This window comes from Phoxinus phoxinus (genome assembly GCF_949152265.1).
Source record: "Phoxinus phoxinus genome assembly, chromosome: 12".
Classification (NCBI taxonomy): domain Eukaryota; kingdom Metazoa; phylum Chordata; class Actinopteri; order Cypriniformes; family Leuciscidae; genus Phoxinus; species Phoxinus phoxinus.
Genome location: NC_136887.1, coordinates 21,863,960 through 21,880,101, shown reverse-complemented (window position 1 = coordinate 21,880,101; position 16,142 = coordinate 21,863,960). Strand labels below are relative to the sequence as shown.

Below are 16,142 nucleotides of genomic sequence, written 5' to 3'. Positions count from 1 at the left end.
TTTTTTGGACTTCAGGATTCCCCCATTTAATAGATAGGACTTGGTCTTGGATGCCTGAAACAGCTGCCCGGAGGCGTTGCAAATATGGTCGCTAAGTGAACAGACTTTCCTTGAAAGGGACTTTGCTACAGCTAAATGTGTAATTAATGGTTGCTACAAAGAGCCGGGAATAGAGGTCAGAGCACTACACAAAACAACATAACAAAATAAGCAGGTCGGCTCAAACTAAACATGAACATTTATTAGAGCACACAGCCACTCATACAGAGATTTGTATGTTGTTTAATAGTTTTTTTACTTCATTTACTAATTATCAGTGTGTAATTAGCAGACAATGTTTTGTATTGTAAAAAAAAAAAGGATGATTTGCTATGATGGCACTATTTTAGACATGAAACACTGAGAACATAATAGTCTTTAAATCTTTATTGTCAGATTGCAAAGTGCTGGGCACCAGCACCAGAAATAAAGCTGATATTCACTAAAACAAATGTGTTGGCTCAACAAAAACAACAACAAAAAATGAACAATCAATCAATTAACTCAGAAATTTGAGTTTAAAGTACACACAATATTAAGGTATAGATCAACATTATTATGTCCAACAGAACTCAAAAAATAATGTTTGCAACTTAAAAGTTTTAATTAAATCAATAATTATAATTTTAACATGGAATTTATTTTTAACAAGTCCCTGTATTACTTTTCAGAGTGATGGCAGAAGATTTTGAAGTGGTTTGATTATTGCAGGTGATCTTCAACTCCATCAGCATCAGAAGTACTTGGTGGGATCTGATCTGTCACACATTTGAACATGAACATGGGAGGGGATGCCTGGATAAACGCTCTGCATTGAGAGCATACGTCCGATCCTCTGCCCTTTCTTCAGGGTCCCGGTGTAACGGTCCGGCTTTACGTAGAACATCTTGAAGCAGAGACCTGCAAAACAGATTATGTGGGAGATATAAGATTATGCTTTTGATGTACAAAATCTTATTCCTATATTATTAGTAGTAGTAGTAGTAGTAGTAGTAGTAGTAGTAGTATTTAACATTTACACACCTTGCCCGCTCAAGTTGATTCCATTATTAATAGCATTGTTCTTTGAGTATGGCCTAGATATGCCGTTCAGCTTCACATCAAATGGAGCATAAACTATGGCTCCATCATCACACAAAATGTCAAGACCCAAATGTTTTTGTTTCCCACTGCACCACAAACACACATAACCACAATTAAGTAGAAAGTCATTCTTCTTTCCCTTGCTCTCAAATCTTAATATGCAGTTAAACATAATGCAATAAATCAAGGTCTGGCATCAGTTACATCAAACTTGTTATGTTATTGTGTGTCTTTATGTGACAATTGTACAGTTAATAATAGTATTACATTCATTTCCAAAACTTCCATTAAAAGGAAAAAAGCAGTCTGATCAGTATCCAAAATAGAAAGAAGGTCATACAGTATGTTAACAACATGAGGGTGAGTAAATGGTGATGAATTTTATTTATTTAATGTATTAGTGTGTCTAATTTATAGAACCCATTTGCCATAAAGGATTTATTAAAATTGAATAAAGAACCTTTCTATATAGAACTCTATTTATCTTTTTTTTCTAAGAGTGTGTGATGCAGAATAAATATATTTTGTAATGTTGGGTTGTGTCAAATTTGTGTGGTAACACACTCAAAACAAAAGAATGATATCAATGTTAGCACACCTCCATTACAAATGTGTTATTTGCTAAATGTGACGTCAATGACTTCTGGGAAGAGCTATGAGGAGATACAAGTCAGATAAAACATTTGTTTGTGAAATAGAGATTTATATACAGACAATCAGAAGAAACATAATCAAAAACAGAATTTACCGACTGGCTCCATAATGTCCACAGCCATATTTTCTATCACATCCTCTTTTAATGTTACTGTTACTTGGCCTACTGCAGAGGCGGCCAAATTTCACTGTGAAATAGAAATACATATATTTTTAACTCATCTTACTTTATGCTTCTTGTCTGTCTTTATATTTGTCAGTATGTATGTTTTCTTCATTAACATTTCATACCTCGACTAGCATCAACACAAGAGCTGCAAATCACTGAAAAAGAGACACACATTAAAACTTGAATTTGCATAATTACTGTATTTAGTTTTTTTTATGTTTTTGCAATGTTTACTTTGCATTTTAATTTGCATGTGTGAATTATTTAAAAATGGTAACAATAAAACTTAATCTTAATACTCATTTTCGTTTCCTGGAACATGAATATTTTTTTTCTTTTAAACCTGTATTTAATTTAGCCTTAAACAGATTAATTGTACATTTTAGAATATAAACATTTTCAAAATGAATTATGCTTGTGCAATACTTCTAACATGTGTAATAGCTTTCTTACTCATAAGCAGCATTTACAAGTTAAGTTTTAGAATAAAAATGCAGGCAGTGATGCTTTAAGTTAAATTGTAATTTCTCACCAGCAAAAAGCAGAAAACTGAAAATGATGTAAAGTCTCATGATCCTATAAGCGTTTGCTTAGATGCTTTCTTCTCTGCTGTCGTCCTCAGTCTGTTTGTGTCAGGTTTGTGGGTAAAGATTGTTTGTATTATTATTAGAAAGTATTATTTGCTTTAGTAATTGATCAAATTAAATAAAAAACAAACAAAAACTATACCCGAGGCGAGGACAAAATGCAGGATTCACCGGCACGGCTGGCGAGAGCGACCTGGACACGGCGGGACAGGACTGGAAATTATGGGATGACCTAAAGAGGTTCACACAGGACGAGTACCAACGACGAACTGGCAACGGACTGAGAACATGGAGAATAAATAGGGGATGAAAGGGTATAAAGGGAAAGAAAGTAGGGCAAATTAACCAATAATCATATAACAATCAGATAAGAAGAATGAAGAAGAATCAGATAAGAAGGGCGTGGTTGAGACAAGGCCAATAAAAACACATGCTCCACATAACACAAAAACATGAAAGCACACAACCAATGGTAAACACGAGCCATGCACAGCACGACTACACAAGAACATTTGGCCAATACAACTTGGGGTCTGATCAAATAAACTCACTTATCCATATGATATGTTTCAAGTTAGTTTGAGGCTGGATCATCTTCTGTGGAAACTTTGTCTTCAGTAAACTCTCTGTCAACTGATTCAACTTAAACTTTGACTCCTGGGGCCCGTTTCAATAAGGAGGTTCAACCAACTTGACCAGTCCTCAAATCTAATTTTACCGACTCCACTCAAATCTGCTCTTGAAAGATGGGTCAGCTCAGTACCCAGTTCACCCAAATATGAAAATTCTGTCAGTAATTACTCACCCTCATGTTGTTCCAACCCCGTAATACTTTCGTTCATCTTCGGAACACAAATTAAGATGTTTTTGATGAAATATGAGAGCTGGATCACTCCTTCATAGGCTGCAAGGTAATTGATGTCTGTCAGCCCAAAAGTTAGTAAAGACATCGTTAAATAGTCCAAGTGACTACAGTGGCTCAACCTTAAGTTTATCAAGCGACGAGAATCAAGAAATGTACATTACATATTCATTATGAGTGGCTTTGAAACACACAAGCAATATACGATATATATAATTTTTTCGCCTTTTATTCAGATAGAAAAGTAGACAGGAAGCGAGGGGAGGGATCGGATCAGGAAAGGTCCACGAGCAGGGACTCGAACTTGGGTCACCCGTAGCACATGTCAGCTCAGTTGCCCACGAGGCTATCGTGACGGGTATATTTGAGTAAAAACTCGACTCGACTGCTTTATGGTTCTACGTCACTAGAAGATACATTTGCATAACACCCGCCTATGTTGTACATTGTCCGCCCGCGAACAACTTGACCAGCCCTCAAATGTCATTTTACCGACTCAGAATCACAACGTATACATATGAATAATTATAGATGTATTAAACAGGTAGTTTTGTGTTTTATATTGTGTAGGTCTCCTAACTGGCTAACTCACGTTATTACTGTCTTACTGAAATACTTCTGCTTATCCCCTGTGGGCCACTATTAACTGCGTATTAATGCAGATTGTCTGCCGTTCTTACTACTTTGAGTAAAGATTAAGGATGGAGCAAGATTTGTTTTACAAACGTTTATGTTACATCAGTCATTCACGTTATCTTGGCTAATGTAAGTTATGCGCTGTTATTACTACAGTTCCCACATGTGCACCGCAATAAATTAGAAATATACACAGCGGTTTGTTGATGGAAATACCCTTTTTTATGCTAATGGTGAGGAATTACAGTCACAACATCTCATAATGTAGCTACTTAAAACTGAGTAGTGTATCACTGAGAAAGGTCCTGCTCAAGTTGTCCTTGCGATGGAGGTTCGGGTTGAATAACTACGTAGTTCTTCTAATGTTTCATCATTTAAACCGATTTCTACACCACTGATTTTTCAAATCCTGAGTGCATTTTTCTTATTTTACAAATAATCTGCCAATGGGGTAAGAAAAATAAGATTGCATTCAGATTGCATTAAGATTATTTTTGTAGCTTGAATGAATGAATGAATGTATGAAGTATTTAAACATTGCTTATGCTTTAAAAAGGGGGAGGAGACTTAAAGAGAGTTATAAAACTGTTACCATGGTAACTGACTCCGAGTATAAGTTACCTCTCTTTCAGAAACGGGCTTGACTTACCCTGCTTTCTCGGGTTTGACATACTGTACCTCCCATTCTGAAACGGAAAACCCGGAGTTTCCCTCATTTCAGGGTTAGCATAGGCTACTCAGAGTTTTCACTTAACCTCCTTTTTGAAACAGGCCCCTGGTCTTCATTGAGGATATTGGTCTCTTTATGTAGCTTAACCGTTATTCCCCTACAAAGACTTCTTTTCAATTGAATTTTCTAGGCCATTGAATCTCAGTACGCTTGATGGTACTGAGTGAAGTGAATTTGGCCTGTTTTCTTTTACATTTACATGTATGCATTAAGGCAGACACTGTTATCCAAAGCAACTTACATTGTATTTCAAGGTACACATTTTACACCTGACCTTTTAAGTCCTTTTAATTTTCCATTTTCCCCATGCATTATCCCAAAATATGATGTATCCCAGTGTCCTAAAATGCTGCTGAATAATCTAAATACACTTCCCAAATGTCCCTCATATTCACATTATTCACATTTAAAGCTGCTTTGAAACAATCTGTATTGTATAAAGCACTATAAATAAAGGTGACCTGACAGATGGCTACGTGATTTGGCACTGGAAGGACGATCAGCTGTCCTTCCTGTTTCCCTGAAACACTGTCTTACATTACGGACATTGCAGTTTATAGCTCTGGCCACATCTGCATGTGCAATAATTGTTTATGGTTTATTGAACAAGCATGAAAAACATTATTAAAACCCTAAAGATCTGCAAAACTTATTTGTATTTTATAAAATTATGTAAAATAAGAATGCTTAGAATAATGTGCACACACAACTATAATGATTCAACCTGGTTCAAATTAGTAGATTTTGTGAACTTCAAATAACCTTTATGTAACTGCTTCAGGCCAGACATATTATTGAGGTTAATTGATGTCAGGTGTTGGACTTTAATCCCCAGTTTTCTCAGCACTCTTTATGGAACAGGTCCTATGTGGGGCAAATCAGATAACAGCAAATCAGCACTAATCAAATAACAAGATGGGCAGGGTTGAGACTTTAGATGGGAGAACACGTGGCACATACAAACATAACTAAAGTCACGTGTTCACACAAAACATGATAAAGAGCAGGAAGCCAATGAGAGCTCTCACCGACTGCGTGTCCACACAAAACATGACAACATGAAAGCATTCGGCCAATGATAAACACAAACTACGTGCTATACTGTAACACAACAACATTAAAGCATACTCACAATGAAAGACGAAGCATGGACCATGAATGTATAAACCCCAGCACTAAACCGAAAACCGAGCTAGACAGAAGTGCTGGGATCCGAACAACACCATGTGTTAAAAAAGTTACAAATATTATGCTGTACAAGGCCAGTGCTGTTATAATTAATAATGTAAACCTAACTCAGAAATTGGGCTCTATATGAGTTCAGTGATTCAGGTCAAATGGTTGTGAAATAACGAATATGTTAAAACATAACCAACACCATCAGATCACCTTTACTATTTTATTGTTCATCTGGCTGTAATAACTCAGGTACAGCAGCCAAACAAAATCTAAAGTTAATGATTTAAGGGTCAAGAGCCCAACTAAAGCAAACACTGATCTCCATAATGGTGAATTTACGGTTAACTTTACTTTAAAATTACGGTTTTCTCCTTCAGTGATTCTGCTTGTTAACATCAGGTGTCTTCAGTGTTGGCAATAAAAATTGCATTACATTTTGGCCACATCCTCTGGCCACATCCTGCTCTCAATGTGACACATGCTCAAATAGCAAATGCTGCACACGGTTTTCTGTCGCTCTCTGAGGTTGACAAACTGTACCAAATAGACTTCAGCTAAATGTGTGTATGGTAATTAAAGAGTTAGTTTAGCCTAAAATTCTGAAAATTCAAAAAGGAAATTCTAGCATAATTAGTCAATTATTATTATTATTCCAACTGCAATGATTGGACAAACATGTTAAGCCTTATTTATGCATATAAATACTTTAACACCACTTAACTCATTGATTGCTACCAGGAGTTGAAGAGACTTCACCTACCCTGCCATTTAGACATGTGACACTGAGAACATAACAGTCTTCAAAACTTTATTGTTAGATTGCAAAGTGCTGGGCACCAGCATAAAGGTAAGAAGCTGATATAAATGGCATAATATTTTTAAGTGGTTTGATGGTTGCCATTGCATGTGTCATTAAGTCTATCGGCATCAGAAATACTTGGTGGGATCTGATTTGTCACACATTTGAACGTGAACATGGGAAGTGATGCCTGGATAAACGCTCTGCATTGGGAGCAGACTTCCGATCTTCTGCCCTTTCTTTAGGGTCCCGGTGTAACGGTCCGGCTTAACGTAGAACAGCTTGAAGCAGAGACCTGCCAAACAGACATGAGATTACTGTGTGATTATGCTTTTGGTGTATAAAATCTTACTCCACATGTCCTATATTTTTATTAGTAGTAGTATTTTATCAGACATGCATGTTATTTTTAAACATGATATCTATGAAATACATGTGTACTACATTGATATACATGATTTAGAATATTTAACAGAAGGTACACACCTTCTCCGCTCAAGTTAATGCCATCATTGATAGCATTGTTCTTTGTGTATGGTGCAGCTTTGCCGTTCAGCTTCACATCAAATGGAGCATAAACCGTGGCTCCATCAGCACACTCAATGTCAAGACCCATGTGTTTCCCGTTCGTACTGCAGCACAAACATGCATAACAAGAATAGTCCTATCATCATTTACTCCCTGTGACCAAAATTAAGTAAAAAGTTGATCCAAAAAAAAAAAAAACTACTCACATAGCTTTAAAATCGTAATGTACATTCAAACATTATCCAATAAATCAAGATCTGACATCAGTGACATTATCCAATAAATCAAGATCTGACATCAGTGACATCAAATTTGATTCGTTTTAGTGTGTCTTGTGACAACTGATCAGTGAATAATAATATTAGTACGTTAATTACCACTGCATGGAAAAAATCAGTCTGGTCAATCTGCAAAATATCGTCTATGTTTCTTATGAAAGACAGAAGGTCATATTGGTTGTAAACAACATGAGAATGAGTTAATGATGCTGGATTTTATTTTTTTAGTATGATGTCTGTGGTACAGAATTAAAATCTTTTGTGAAGTTGAGCTGTTGGGTTGTGTCAAACTTGTAAAACACTCAAAACAAAGGAATGATCAATGTTAGCACACCCTATACTAAAAATGTGTTATCTGCTAAATGTGTCATCAATTACTTCTGGGAAGAGCTATGGGAAAATAAAAGTCAGATAAAATTTGCTTGAGAAATAGAGCTTTATAGACAGTCAGAAGCAACATGATCAAAAACAGAATTTACCGGCCAGCTCCATAGTTTCCACAGCCATACTTTGTATCACATCCTCTTTTACGGTTACTTGCGTTACCACTGCAGAGTGGGCCAAATGTCACTGAAATGAAAAGATTTTGTGTTATTTTATGTTCCCTGACTGTCTTTATATTTGTCTTTTTGTCTTTTTCTTAATTAACATTTCATACCTCCACTAGCATCAACACAAGAGCTGCAAATCACTGAAAAAGAGACACACGTTAAGACTTTAATTTGCATAATTACTGTATTTTGGATTGTTTTTGCAAGGTTTACTTTGCATGTTCATTTACATGTTTACTCTTTTTGCAGTGTTTTTTTTTAATGACACAACAAAACATCAGTAAACTTCAAATTTAAAAATGTTAACAGTAAAACCCAAATCTTTAGGCTACTCATTATTGTTTGCGAGAATATGTGGATATAATATTTAATTTTGATTTAAATGTAATTAAAATAAATGTACATTTTAGAACATAAACATTGTCAAAATTAATTTTGCTTCATTTGTGCATTAGAATCATTTACAAGTTTTAGAATAAAATTGCTGGCAATAATAATTTAAGTTAAATTGTAATTTCTCACCAGCCAAAAGCAGAAAACTGAAAAGGATGTAAAGTCTCATGATCCTATAAGCGTTTGCTTTCAGATGCTTTCTTCTCTGCTGTCGTCCTCATCTGTTTGGCTCATTTAACTGTGAGTTTTTATATATTGACTGGGGTCATGAGGAAATTCTGCTTTCCACACACTTGCACAAGTACAAACATAATGGAATTGCATAACATCCAAAATGGGAACAAAAGACTAGCCGCTACATTTTAAATATAAATTGTGAAAATAAGCCAGAGCTAAACATAAAATCCAAGTGAAACTCTCTCAATCACTCTATTGTGCAACCACAGTGCAAATATGTTGATGAAAATGATAAAAGCTCAAATGCATTTTAAAAGTGTTTAAAGAAATACTTTGGTTATACATTAGGATGTTCACCAGTCAGAATCTATTTAATAGACCTCACTAACTTAAATACTTAAATAGTATTTATGAACACATGTAGTACATACTGAGACTTTATCAATGTTTAAAGGGGTCATGAACTGTATTTTTTTTATTAACATTTTCTTTGAGGTTATTAGGCTAATTAGATTTTTACATAAAAAAAACATCCTAATTTAGAAGTAGGCCTAATAGAATATTTTCTATCTTGTTTTTTACCCTCTCTTTGAAACACTCTGATGGGCGTGCCACATTCAAGACTTAATAAACGCCCAGTGATATGATTGAGTAACAGTTTGGCATAGAAAAATTATTTTCCACATCCCCACCATTACATGTGAGAATTTTTTTTTAAAACATCCGATGTTGAAAAATGGCAACCGATGAAATTCGAGCAAGAAGGTGACTGGCCGCACACTGAATTCAGTACAGACTACAGAAGTCTTAGCCTGGGAAAACCCAGACCACTTCCGGCAAATTTAGATTTGCTCTGCAAGTGGGTCTGGCAAAGAGCCCATTGAAACCCATTTCCAATCCGTCTAAATCGCGGCACCAATCAGAAACGTTGGGGCGGGCTTTACACGATGACGACAGAGAAGCGACGGTGACGCAGATTTTGTACATTACAAAGATGGATGCCGCCGTGGAACATATCACTCGTTCGAATCAGCTATTTTTTTTTACAAAAATGGCAAAAGTCGTCAGAAGCCATTGCTATCTTCCTGAAAAACACAAACAGAGAATTGCTGAGAGTCTCAGATGTTTCTCCGTCGCTCTGCATACGTTATTACGTCCTTCATCGCTCTGATTGGTATCCAGATCTATCCAATTGCGCCCAGAGCCATTTGAGCTACGTCCGTTGGTGACGCCCCTGTGGAAATTAATTATCTATGGAGCTTTGCCAGACCCTAACTCAGTTACAACTGAGAGTGGTCTGGGTTTTCCCAGGCTACAGAAGTCTATCAAAACCGGTGAAATTCAGCCATACATGTTTGAACCAGAATTATTTCAACTATTTATATTTATTCCTTATGTCTTTGTAAGCTAGCATTGTATTTTATGGCATTATGTCTGTTAATGTCTGTTAATTCATGTCTGTTAATTCGCTTTTCAGAGCGCCGTCAGGTCAAATCCATTCCACTTGAGGAATTCCCTAATGAATTAAACTCTATTTCCGCTGAAATCGCTACATTATATTTCTCAACGAGCCGCAACTGATGAAAATAACTGCCCGTTGTACCCTTCCAGTCAAATATTGCGTTGCAAACATCAATAACAGCTTTAAGTTGCCAATTCTGGCAAATGACCATAGTATCAGCGGGATAATCTATGGATAGCTGTGCATTTAATGCACGACGTGGAGGCAAAGAACAGCCCGACATGAAGCCGAATTTAGTTTAGCCTACTTGTCTTGTTTAATTAAAAGGCACCAGAATACATGAAATGGCATAGGCTACTCCAGTAAAAAAAAAATCTGGAGGAGGACCCAGCCACTTTTGTTTGAAAAGTTTCAATGGCTATTATTTATCCACCTCACCTGTTCCATGCCTTCGTGTTGCCTGCATGTGACAGAAAAAAATACTAGGCCGTAAAGGCTGTAATGTATCACTAAAGGAGCTACTGTAGAAGTCGAACAATGTGCCGTTGAATTATTGCAGTCTGATTGCAAATAAACCACAGCACAGAATCAGTTCAACTGTTATGGCAAGATATTTCATGTTTCTCCTTTTTTGCTGCTTTCAACAGTGAAAGGACAAAGCGAGCATACAGTAGAAAGACGTTTTCAAACACAAAGGCATGAGGAAGAATGAAATCAAAGGACACATTATGTGTTGTCTTACAAACCACATGCTCATCTGTGTGTTTACATAATAATGTACACTCTTGTATTTGCCTATTTACCGGTCAATATCTATACTGACCGGCAAATAGGCAAATTTGGTTTACTCTTTCAGAGAGGTAGACTTTTGTAGAGGCATACATAACATTCCTTACTCAAACCCAGAGGTTTATGCTTTATCATCATTCTATTGTGTCTGTGATGGACATACAATATCTACACTATATGCCTATAGCTTTCCAAGGGACCTCAAGTGTGGGGTGAAAGACCCCATTGTCTGCATTTATGTTTACATGATTTGTAATAAAAAAGAGACTAATTTTACAATTTATTTTCATAGTTTTGATCCACTATTCAATAAAAATGTATATTTTTGATAATTGTACATTCAAATACTGTAATCAAACATTTATAATGTATGATATAGCCTACTGTAGATTTTTTTAAATTTTCAATTAATTCTCAGTCATATCAAGGTGTTTAAATGTGTCCACTAGATGGAGTACAAAACGTAAGTTCAGAAGGAGTATATTAATGAAGGTAAGCAATGGCTACATAATCATATTGGGTCATAAGCACATTTATGTAATTTTAATGTTGACATACAGTATAAAGGTAATTGGAGGGAGGAGTACTTTCTCAAAGCAAAACAAATGAGAACATTTCACAAGAATAGATTTGTCAGGTTTTGTATTATAAAACAATAGATATGCTGTTCAAATACATTTAAATATACATTTTTGGTTGTCATATCCATAGTTAATGTCATGAATAAAAAAAATCAGCGGTTCATGACGTAAGAGCTATATATGGTTGCGATGTGGTTTTGTACTTCCTACTTACAGACATTCACACAAAGAAGCTATTATTTCTTATGCATGCTTCTATAGCAGAAAACAGGCTTATAAAAGGCATTTGCTTTTCAATGGTTTATACTATACAGCACAATTGTACTGTCTGCAATACTGTATAATTCATGGTTGAAATGTACATTACATTTTCCCTTCCACTGTTTAAATCCATTAAATGTATTCAGTTTTTAGTTCACAGTTTATTATATGATATAACATTTTCAATATGTACAATTCTAAAATTCTAACCCAATTTTGGTGAATCTTTCAAGCAGACATTGGCAGAAGCTCTTATTCACACTGCCCCTTGATTTGTTTGGGGTAACTGTATCAAGAAAGTATGAAACTGAGTTTTCCAACATTATTAATCCATCCATCAGGCCATGGAGACTGTTGAGTTGTCTTGAATATCTCTACAAAGAGCATTCACAAATTTCAGATGCAAACATGCAGCGTGCCTTCATGCAAGAAACTTGAAATGTTTTGAAATACATCTAAAGAATTTCTAAAGGAAAGAAAGAAGGAAATGGAATTAATATCTCCTCATTCCAGTTTTTCCTGTGCAAATTAAACTAATCTTAAATTACTTACACGGATAGGCAGACTGACAGATGGAAGGACAGATAGACAGACGCTCTATGTAGTATTAGTAATTCAATACACCCTAGAATTTTTTAGTTATATAGCCTAGTATCTTCTGATTTCCATAACTGTTATGCTAACCTCACGAGGATCCTTCAGTCCTGCTCATCTTTGATAGTAAGGTCATCTTTGTCCTAGATTCTGAGGATGACTCAGAATCAGACCCAGAACACCTTAAAGCCTCCCTTAACCTCTTTCTGAAATCCTTAGACACATAATAAAATATGAAAGGATCGATGCAGCTGTTGAAGGTGCTGAGAGACAAAGTGATCAGGTACGGAACATAAAGGTCATTATTGAAATGCAACAGCATGAGAACGTTGCTAGGCAATAAGCAAACAATAAAAACCATCAACATCAGCACAGTTACTCTAACTGCATGGGCATAACGCTGGCCTTCAGCCATAAGGGTGCGTAACACTGCAGAATAGCAGAACACCACAACCAACAGTGGAAGCAGAAAGCAGATGGAGAAGAGAGTAGCAAAGTACGGCAGGAAGTACTTTTCCTGCTCTTCTAAAGGCAGTGCATCGTGGCAGGTTGTTATTGAAAGATCCTTTATGTCATAAGACTGTTTTGAGGCTAACAAGGGCACAGCAGCAGCTGCAACTACTATCCAAACCAAAACACTCATATAGATTGAGTTCTTGTTACTACGAAGTGTCTTGGCACCAAAAGGGTGAACGAGAGCTACATAGCGATCCACAGCGATCAGTGCCAGACATACCACTGAGCCGTACATGTTTCCATAGAAGAGCGCAATTACAATTCGACAGAATGGTTCTCCAAATGTCCAGTTGTTGCCTAGGAAGTGGTAGACAATACGAAAGGGGAGCACCAGCAGTAGCAGTAGATCACAGGTGGTGAGGTTGATCAGCAGAATGGTGGAAGGGAACTTTTTGGTTCGCATGACCAGCACCCAGAGGGCTAATGTGTTTGTGGGAAGCCCGATTGAAAAGGCGAAGAGGCAGATAATAGGAACCACTAGTTTAGTCCTGTAGCTCTGGATCTCCTCCTTATGCTGGTCTGGAAGTGTACCATTAAACAAATCAAAGTTCCTCCCCCCTGAGAGACAGAATAGAATAACAGAAAATACTTACTCATTTAATCGCAATATAAAGTAGGTCAACCAGGAAAGCAATCACAAGCATACTAAGTGAATGCTATGTGCACCCCAGTCAAATAAGCATTATTGGTCCCTACACCCTGTTTAAAAGGATAGTTCACCCAGAATTTTTAAATTATGTCATCATTTACTCACCCTCAAGTTGTTTCTTTACCTGTATGAGTTTCTTTATGTTGAACCCAAAAAAAGATTGTTTAAAGAATGTGGGAAACTAAACAGCTATGGAAGTCAATGGGGGCTAGATACTTTGACACTCTTCAGAATATCTTCTTTTGTGTTAAACAGGACAAATAAACTCATGCAGATTTAGAACAAATTTTGTAAATGATGACAGAATTGATATATTGGGTGAACTGTTTCTTCAAGTATTATTTATTATTCAGTTTAATCTGAGCCTACTGCACCGGTAATGTAAGAAAATGATAAATTCATGTTATGACTACATGTGAATGAATCTCATGTCTGTGCATGTTGCACCACGCATTACACCCGGCCCACATTTTTTTGTATATGCTGCGTTGACCTAAATAGTCTTTTGTGAAAATCAGGACAAATCTAGTATTTAGATTACTGTAGCTACATAATCTTTTCTGTTAGCTTATATTTTTGACAGAAAGGTCAACACACCAAAGTCACAGACACTCAAAACACAATACTAATCTTAAAGTTAATAATATAATGAGAAAAGACTTACGTTTAACAGTTCTGTTGGAGGTTTCCTCCTCTGAAGTTGAGGGGATGTGAAGAACAATGAGAAGGAGATGGAGAAAAAGCAATCGAGAAATTACAAAAAATGTCATTGTGCTGAAAACCTTGTCTTTGCGTAAAACTTTGAAGTATTTTTTAAGGCTGAAAGAGACAATCTCTTTCCTCCCTTTAGTTTGTTTTCAAGTTCTATTAAAAGGTTTTTCAGGTTGTAACCGGTCCACTCTGCTCTCTTTACCAGTAGCTTTACCGGTTCTTTTTTTTCAGCGTTTGTCACTGTTGAAAAAAAAAGAAAAGAACGTTTTTTTAATAGTTTTGCTATCTTGCTATCTTTGCTATTTCTCACCCGCCTCCTCCTGAGTTTAGACCAATCAATGAGTATCTCAAAAAAACTATGACAATTTCGTATTTAAAACCAAATGGTTTAAGGGCAGGCACGTGCAGAGGGGGGGGCTTTGGGTGCTCGAGCCCCTGCCCTTTTTCAAAATTAATCAAAAGTGCCCTTTTCAAACAAATATCATTGATAATATTGTGGTCAATAAAACAAAATGCATTTGCTTATAATTTACATGACAATGTGTACAAGACTAAAGTAGCCTAAATTCACGTTTATTTTTACGTTTCTGTCAGTCTGAGGTGTCGTTGCTATAACGCGTTGCTATGGGTTGCGTCACTTGCGTCAAGTTGTGCGTGTCTTGCTTCGGTCTTGACTGACGGTCTCCTTTTTAGAGGGTCTAAAACTCCGGAGTAGTGTGTGGACGGCAGGCATAACCGTAGCAAAAGTTATGCGTTTTAAAATGAAAATGTACACGTAGGTATCCCACACAGTCTGCTTGGGAACCGATGCTCTCGAGCGTCTTTCAGTGAGTATGGCTCGACGGCAGAAAAAGAAAAAAGAAAAGCTTTTTTTATTATTATTTTTTTTTTTATAATAAAAGGTTGCGTGTCGATTCAATTAAAAATCCACATAACACATATTTTAAAATATTACTTAATTCGCTGAAGCCTGTTTGTCATGCATAATACACCGACCAATCGTCATCTGGCACAAGAAGTTCAAATATCATTGGACGGTCATTTATAAATAAATCATTTGAAAATTACATGGACAGACGAATTTACATTAAAGTGATCTGAATCTCCGTCGTTGACCTAATGGATGTTAATTGACTACAAACCAGCACCAAAAGTAGCATTAATGGTAAGTATAATATTCAAGTCACTTGTAGGCTATTTAGTCTATATTGATACACCGTTTACCATTATGAAACTATCATAGTTTGTTAAATGAAGCCCAGGCCTACTGCAGGCTGCCTGACAACAACACACTAAATGGTGAATTTATTATTTTAACATTTTTGCACACACACACATTACTTTTTTTTTTTAAAGAAGTCCCTTATGCGCTTTAAGCCTGCATTTATTTGATCAAAAATACAGAAAAAAACTACAATTTAAAATAATGGTTCTCTATTTTAATATACTTTAAAAATATAATTTATTTCTGTGATGCAAAGCACACACACACACACATACACATACATACATACATACATACACATACATATACATATATATATATATATATATATATATATATATATATATATGCCCCTTTTTATATTTGAGCCCCTGCCCCTGAGGAACTCTCTGCACGTCCCTGTTTAAGGGTGATAGTTTTAGTGATGTAAATCAGTCGAGATGCCTGCATTTGTTAAGCCATTTAGAGGACAATGTTAGTGAAACAGTATAACAATTCTGAAATGTCTTACCCATGACAGCACCCCTGTACTAAACAGGAAGAGATTGTACTGGGAGGAAATGAAAGATTATGCTATGAGACTAATGGGGGTTGTTGGTCAAAAGAATTAGGCCTTTATACCACAACATGCATGCATTGACCTTTCTTAGATCCTTTAAAGAGAGAGAGAGAGAGAGAGAGAGAGAGAG

General features: G+C 36.1%; 3 protein-coding genes across 3 annotated transcripts; all 3 read right to left on the bottom strand.

The window, feature by feature from the left end:
• Positions 1-412: 412 nt before the first annotated feature.
• On the bottom strand, positions 413-5,601 carry LOC307007596 (leukocyte cell-derived chemotaxin-2-like). The gene is made up of 7 exons (XM_079629764.1): positions 5,523-5,601; positions 2,675-2,812; positions 2,478-2,568; positions 2,068-2,100; positions 1,871-1,964; positions 1,063-1,208; positions 413-939 (listed from the first exon to the last, which is right to left on the bottom strand). The coding sequence occupies exons 3-7, from the start codon at positions 2,515-2,517 to the stop codon at positions 773-775; spliced, it is 480 nt and encodes a 159-aa protein (XP_079485890.1). The 5' UTR covers positions 2,518-2,568; positions 2,675-2,812; positions 5,523-5,601; the 3' UTR covers positions 413-772.
• On the bottom strand, positions 5,523-8,735 carry LOC307007597 (leukocyte cell-derived chemotaxin-2-like). The gene is made up of 5 exons (XM_079629765.1): positions 8,618-8,735; positions 8,203-8,235; positions 8,024-8,114; positions 7,225-7,370; positions 5,523-7,033 (listed from the first exon to the last, which is right to left on the bottom strand). The coding sequence occupies exons 1-5, from the start codon at positions 8,655-8,657 to the stop codon at positions 6,867-6,869; spliced, it is 477 nt and encodes a 158-aa protein (XP_079485891.1). The 5' UTR covers positions 8,658-8,735; the 3' UTR covers positions 5,523-6,866.
• Positions 8,736-11,434: 2,699 nt separating this feature from the next.
• LOC307007595 (proteinase-activated receptor 4) lies at positions 11,435-14,575 on the bottom strand. The gene is made up of 2 exons (XM_079629763.1): positions 14,182-14,575; positions 11,435-13,426 (listed from the first exon to the last, which is right to left on the bottom strand). Exons 1-2 carry the CDS (start codon positions 14,285-14,287, stop codon positions 12,444-12,446), a joined length of 1,089 nt encoding a protein of 362 aa, XP_079485889.1. The 5' UTR covers positions 14,288-14,575; the 3' UTR covers positions 11,435-12,443.
• Between the last annotated feature and the right edge of the window lie 1,567 nt (positions 14,576-16,142).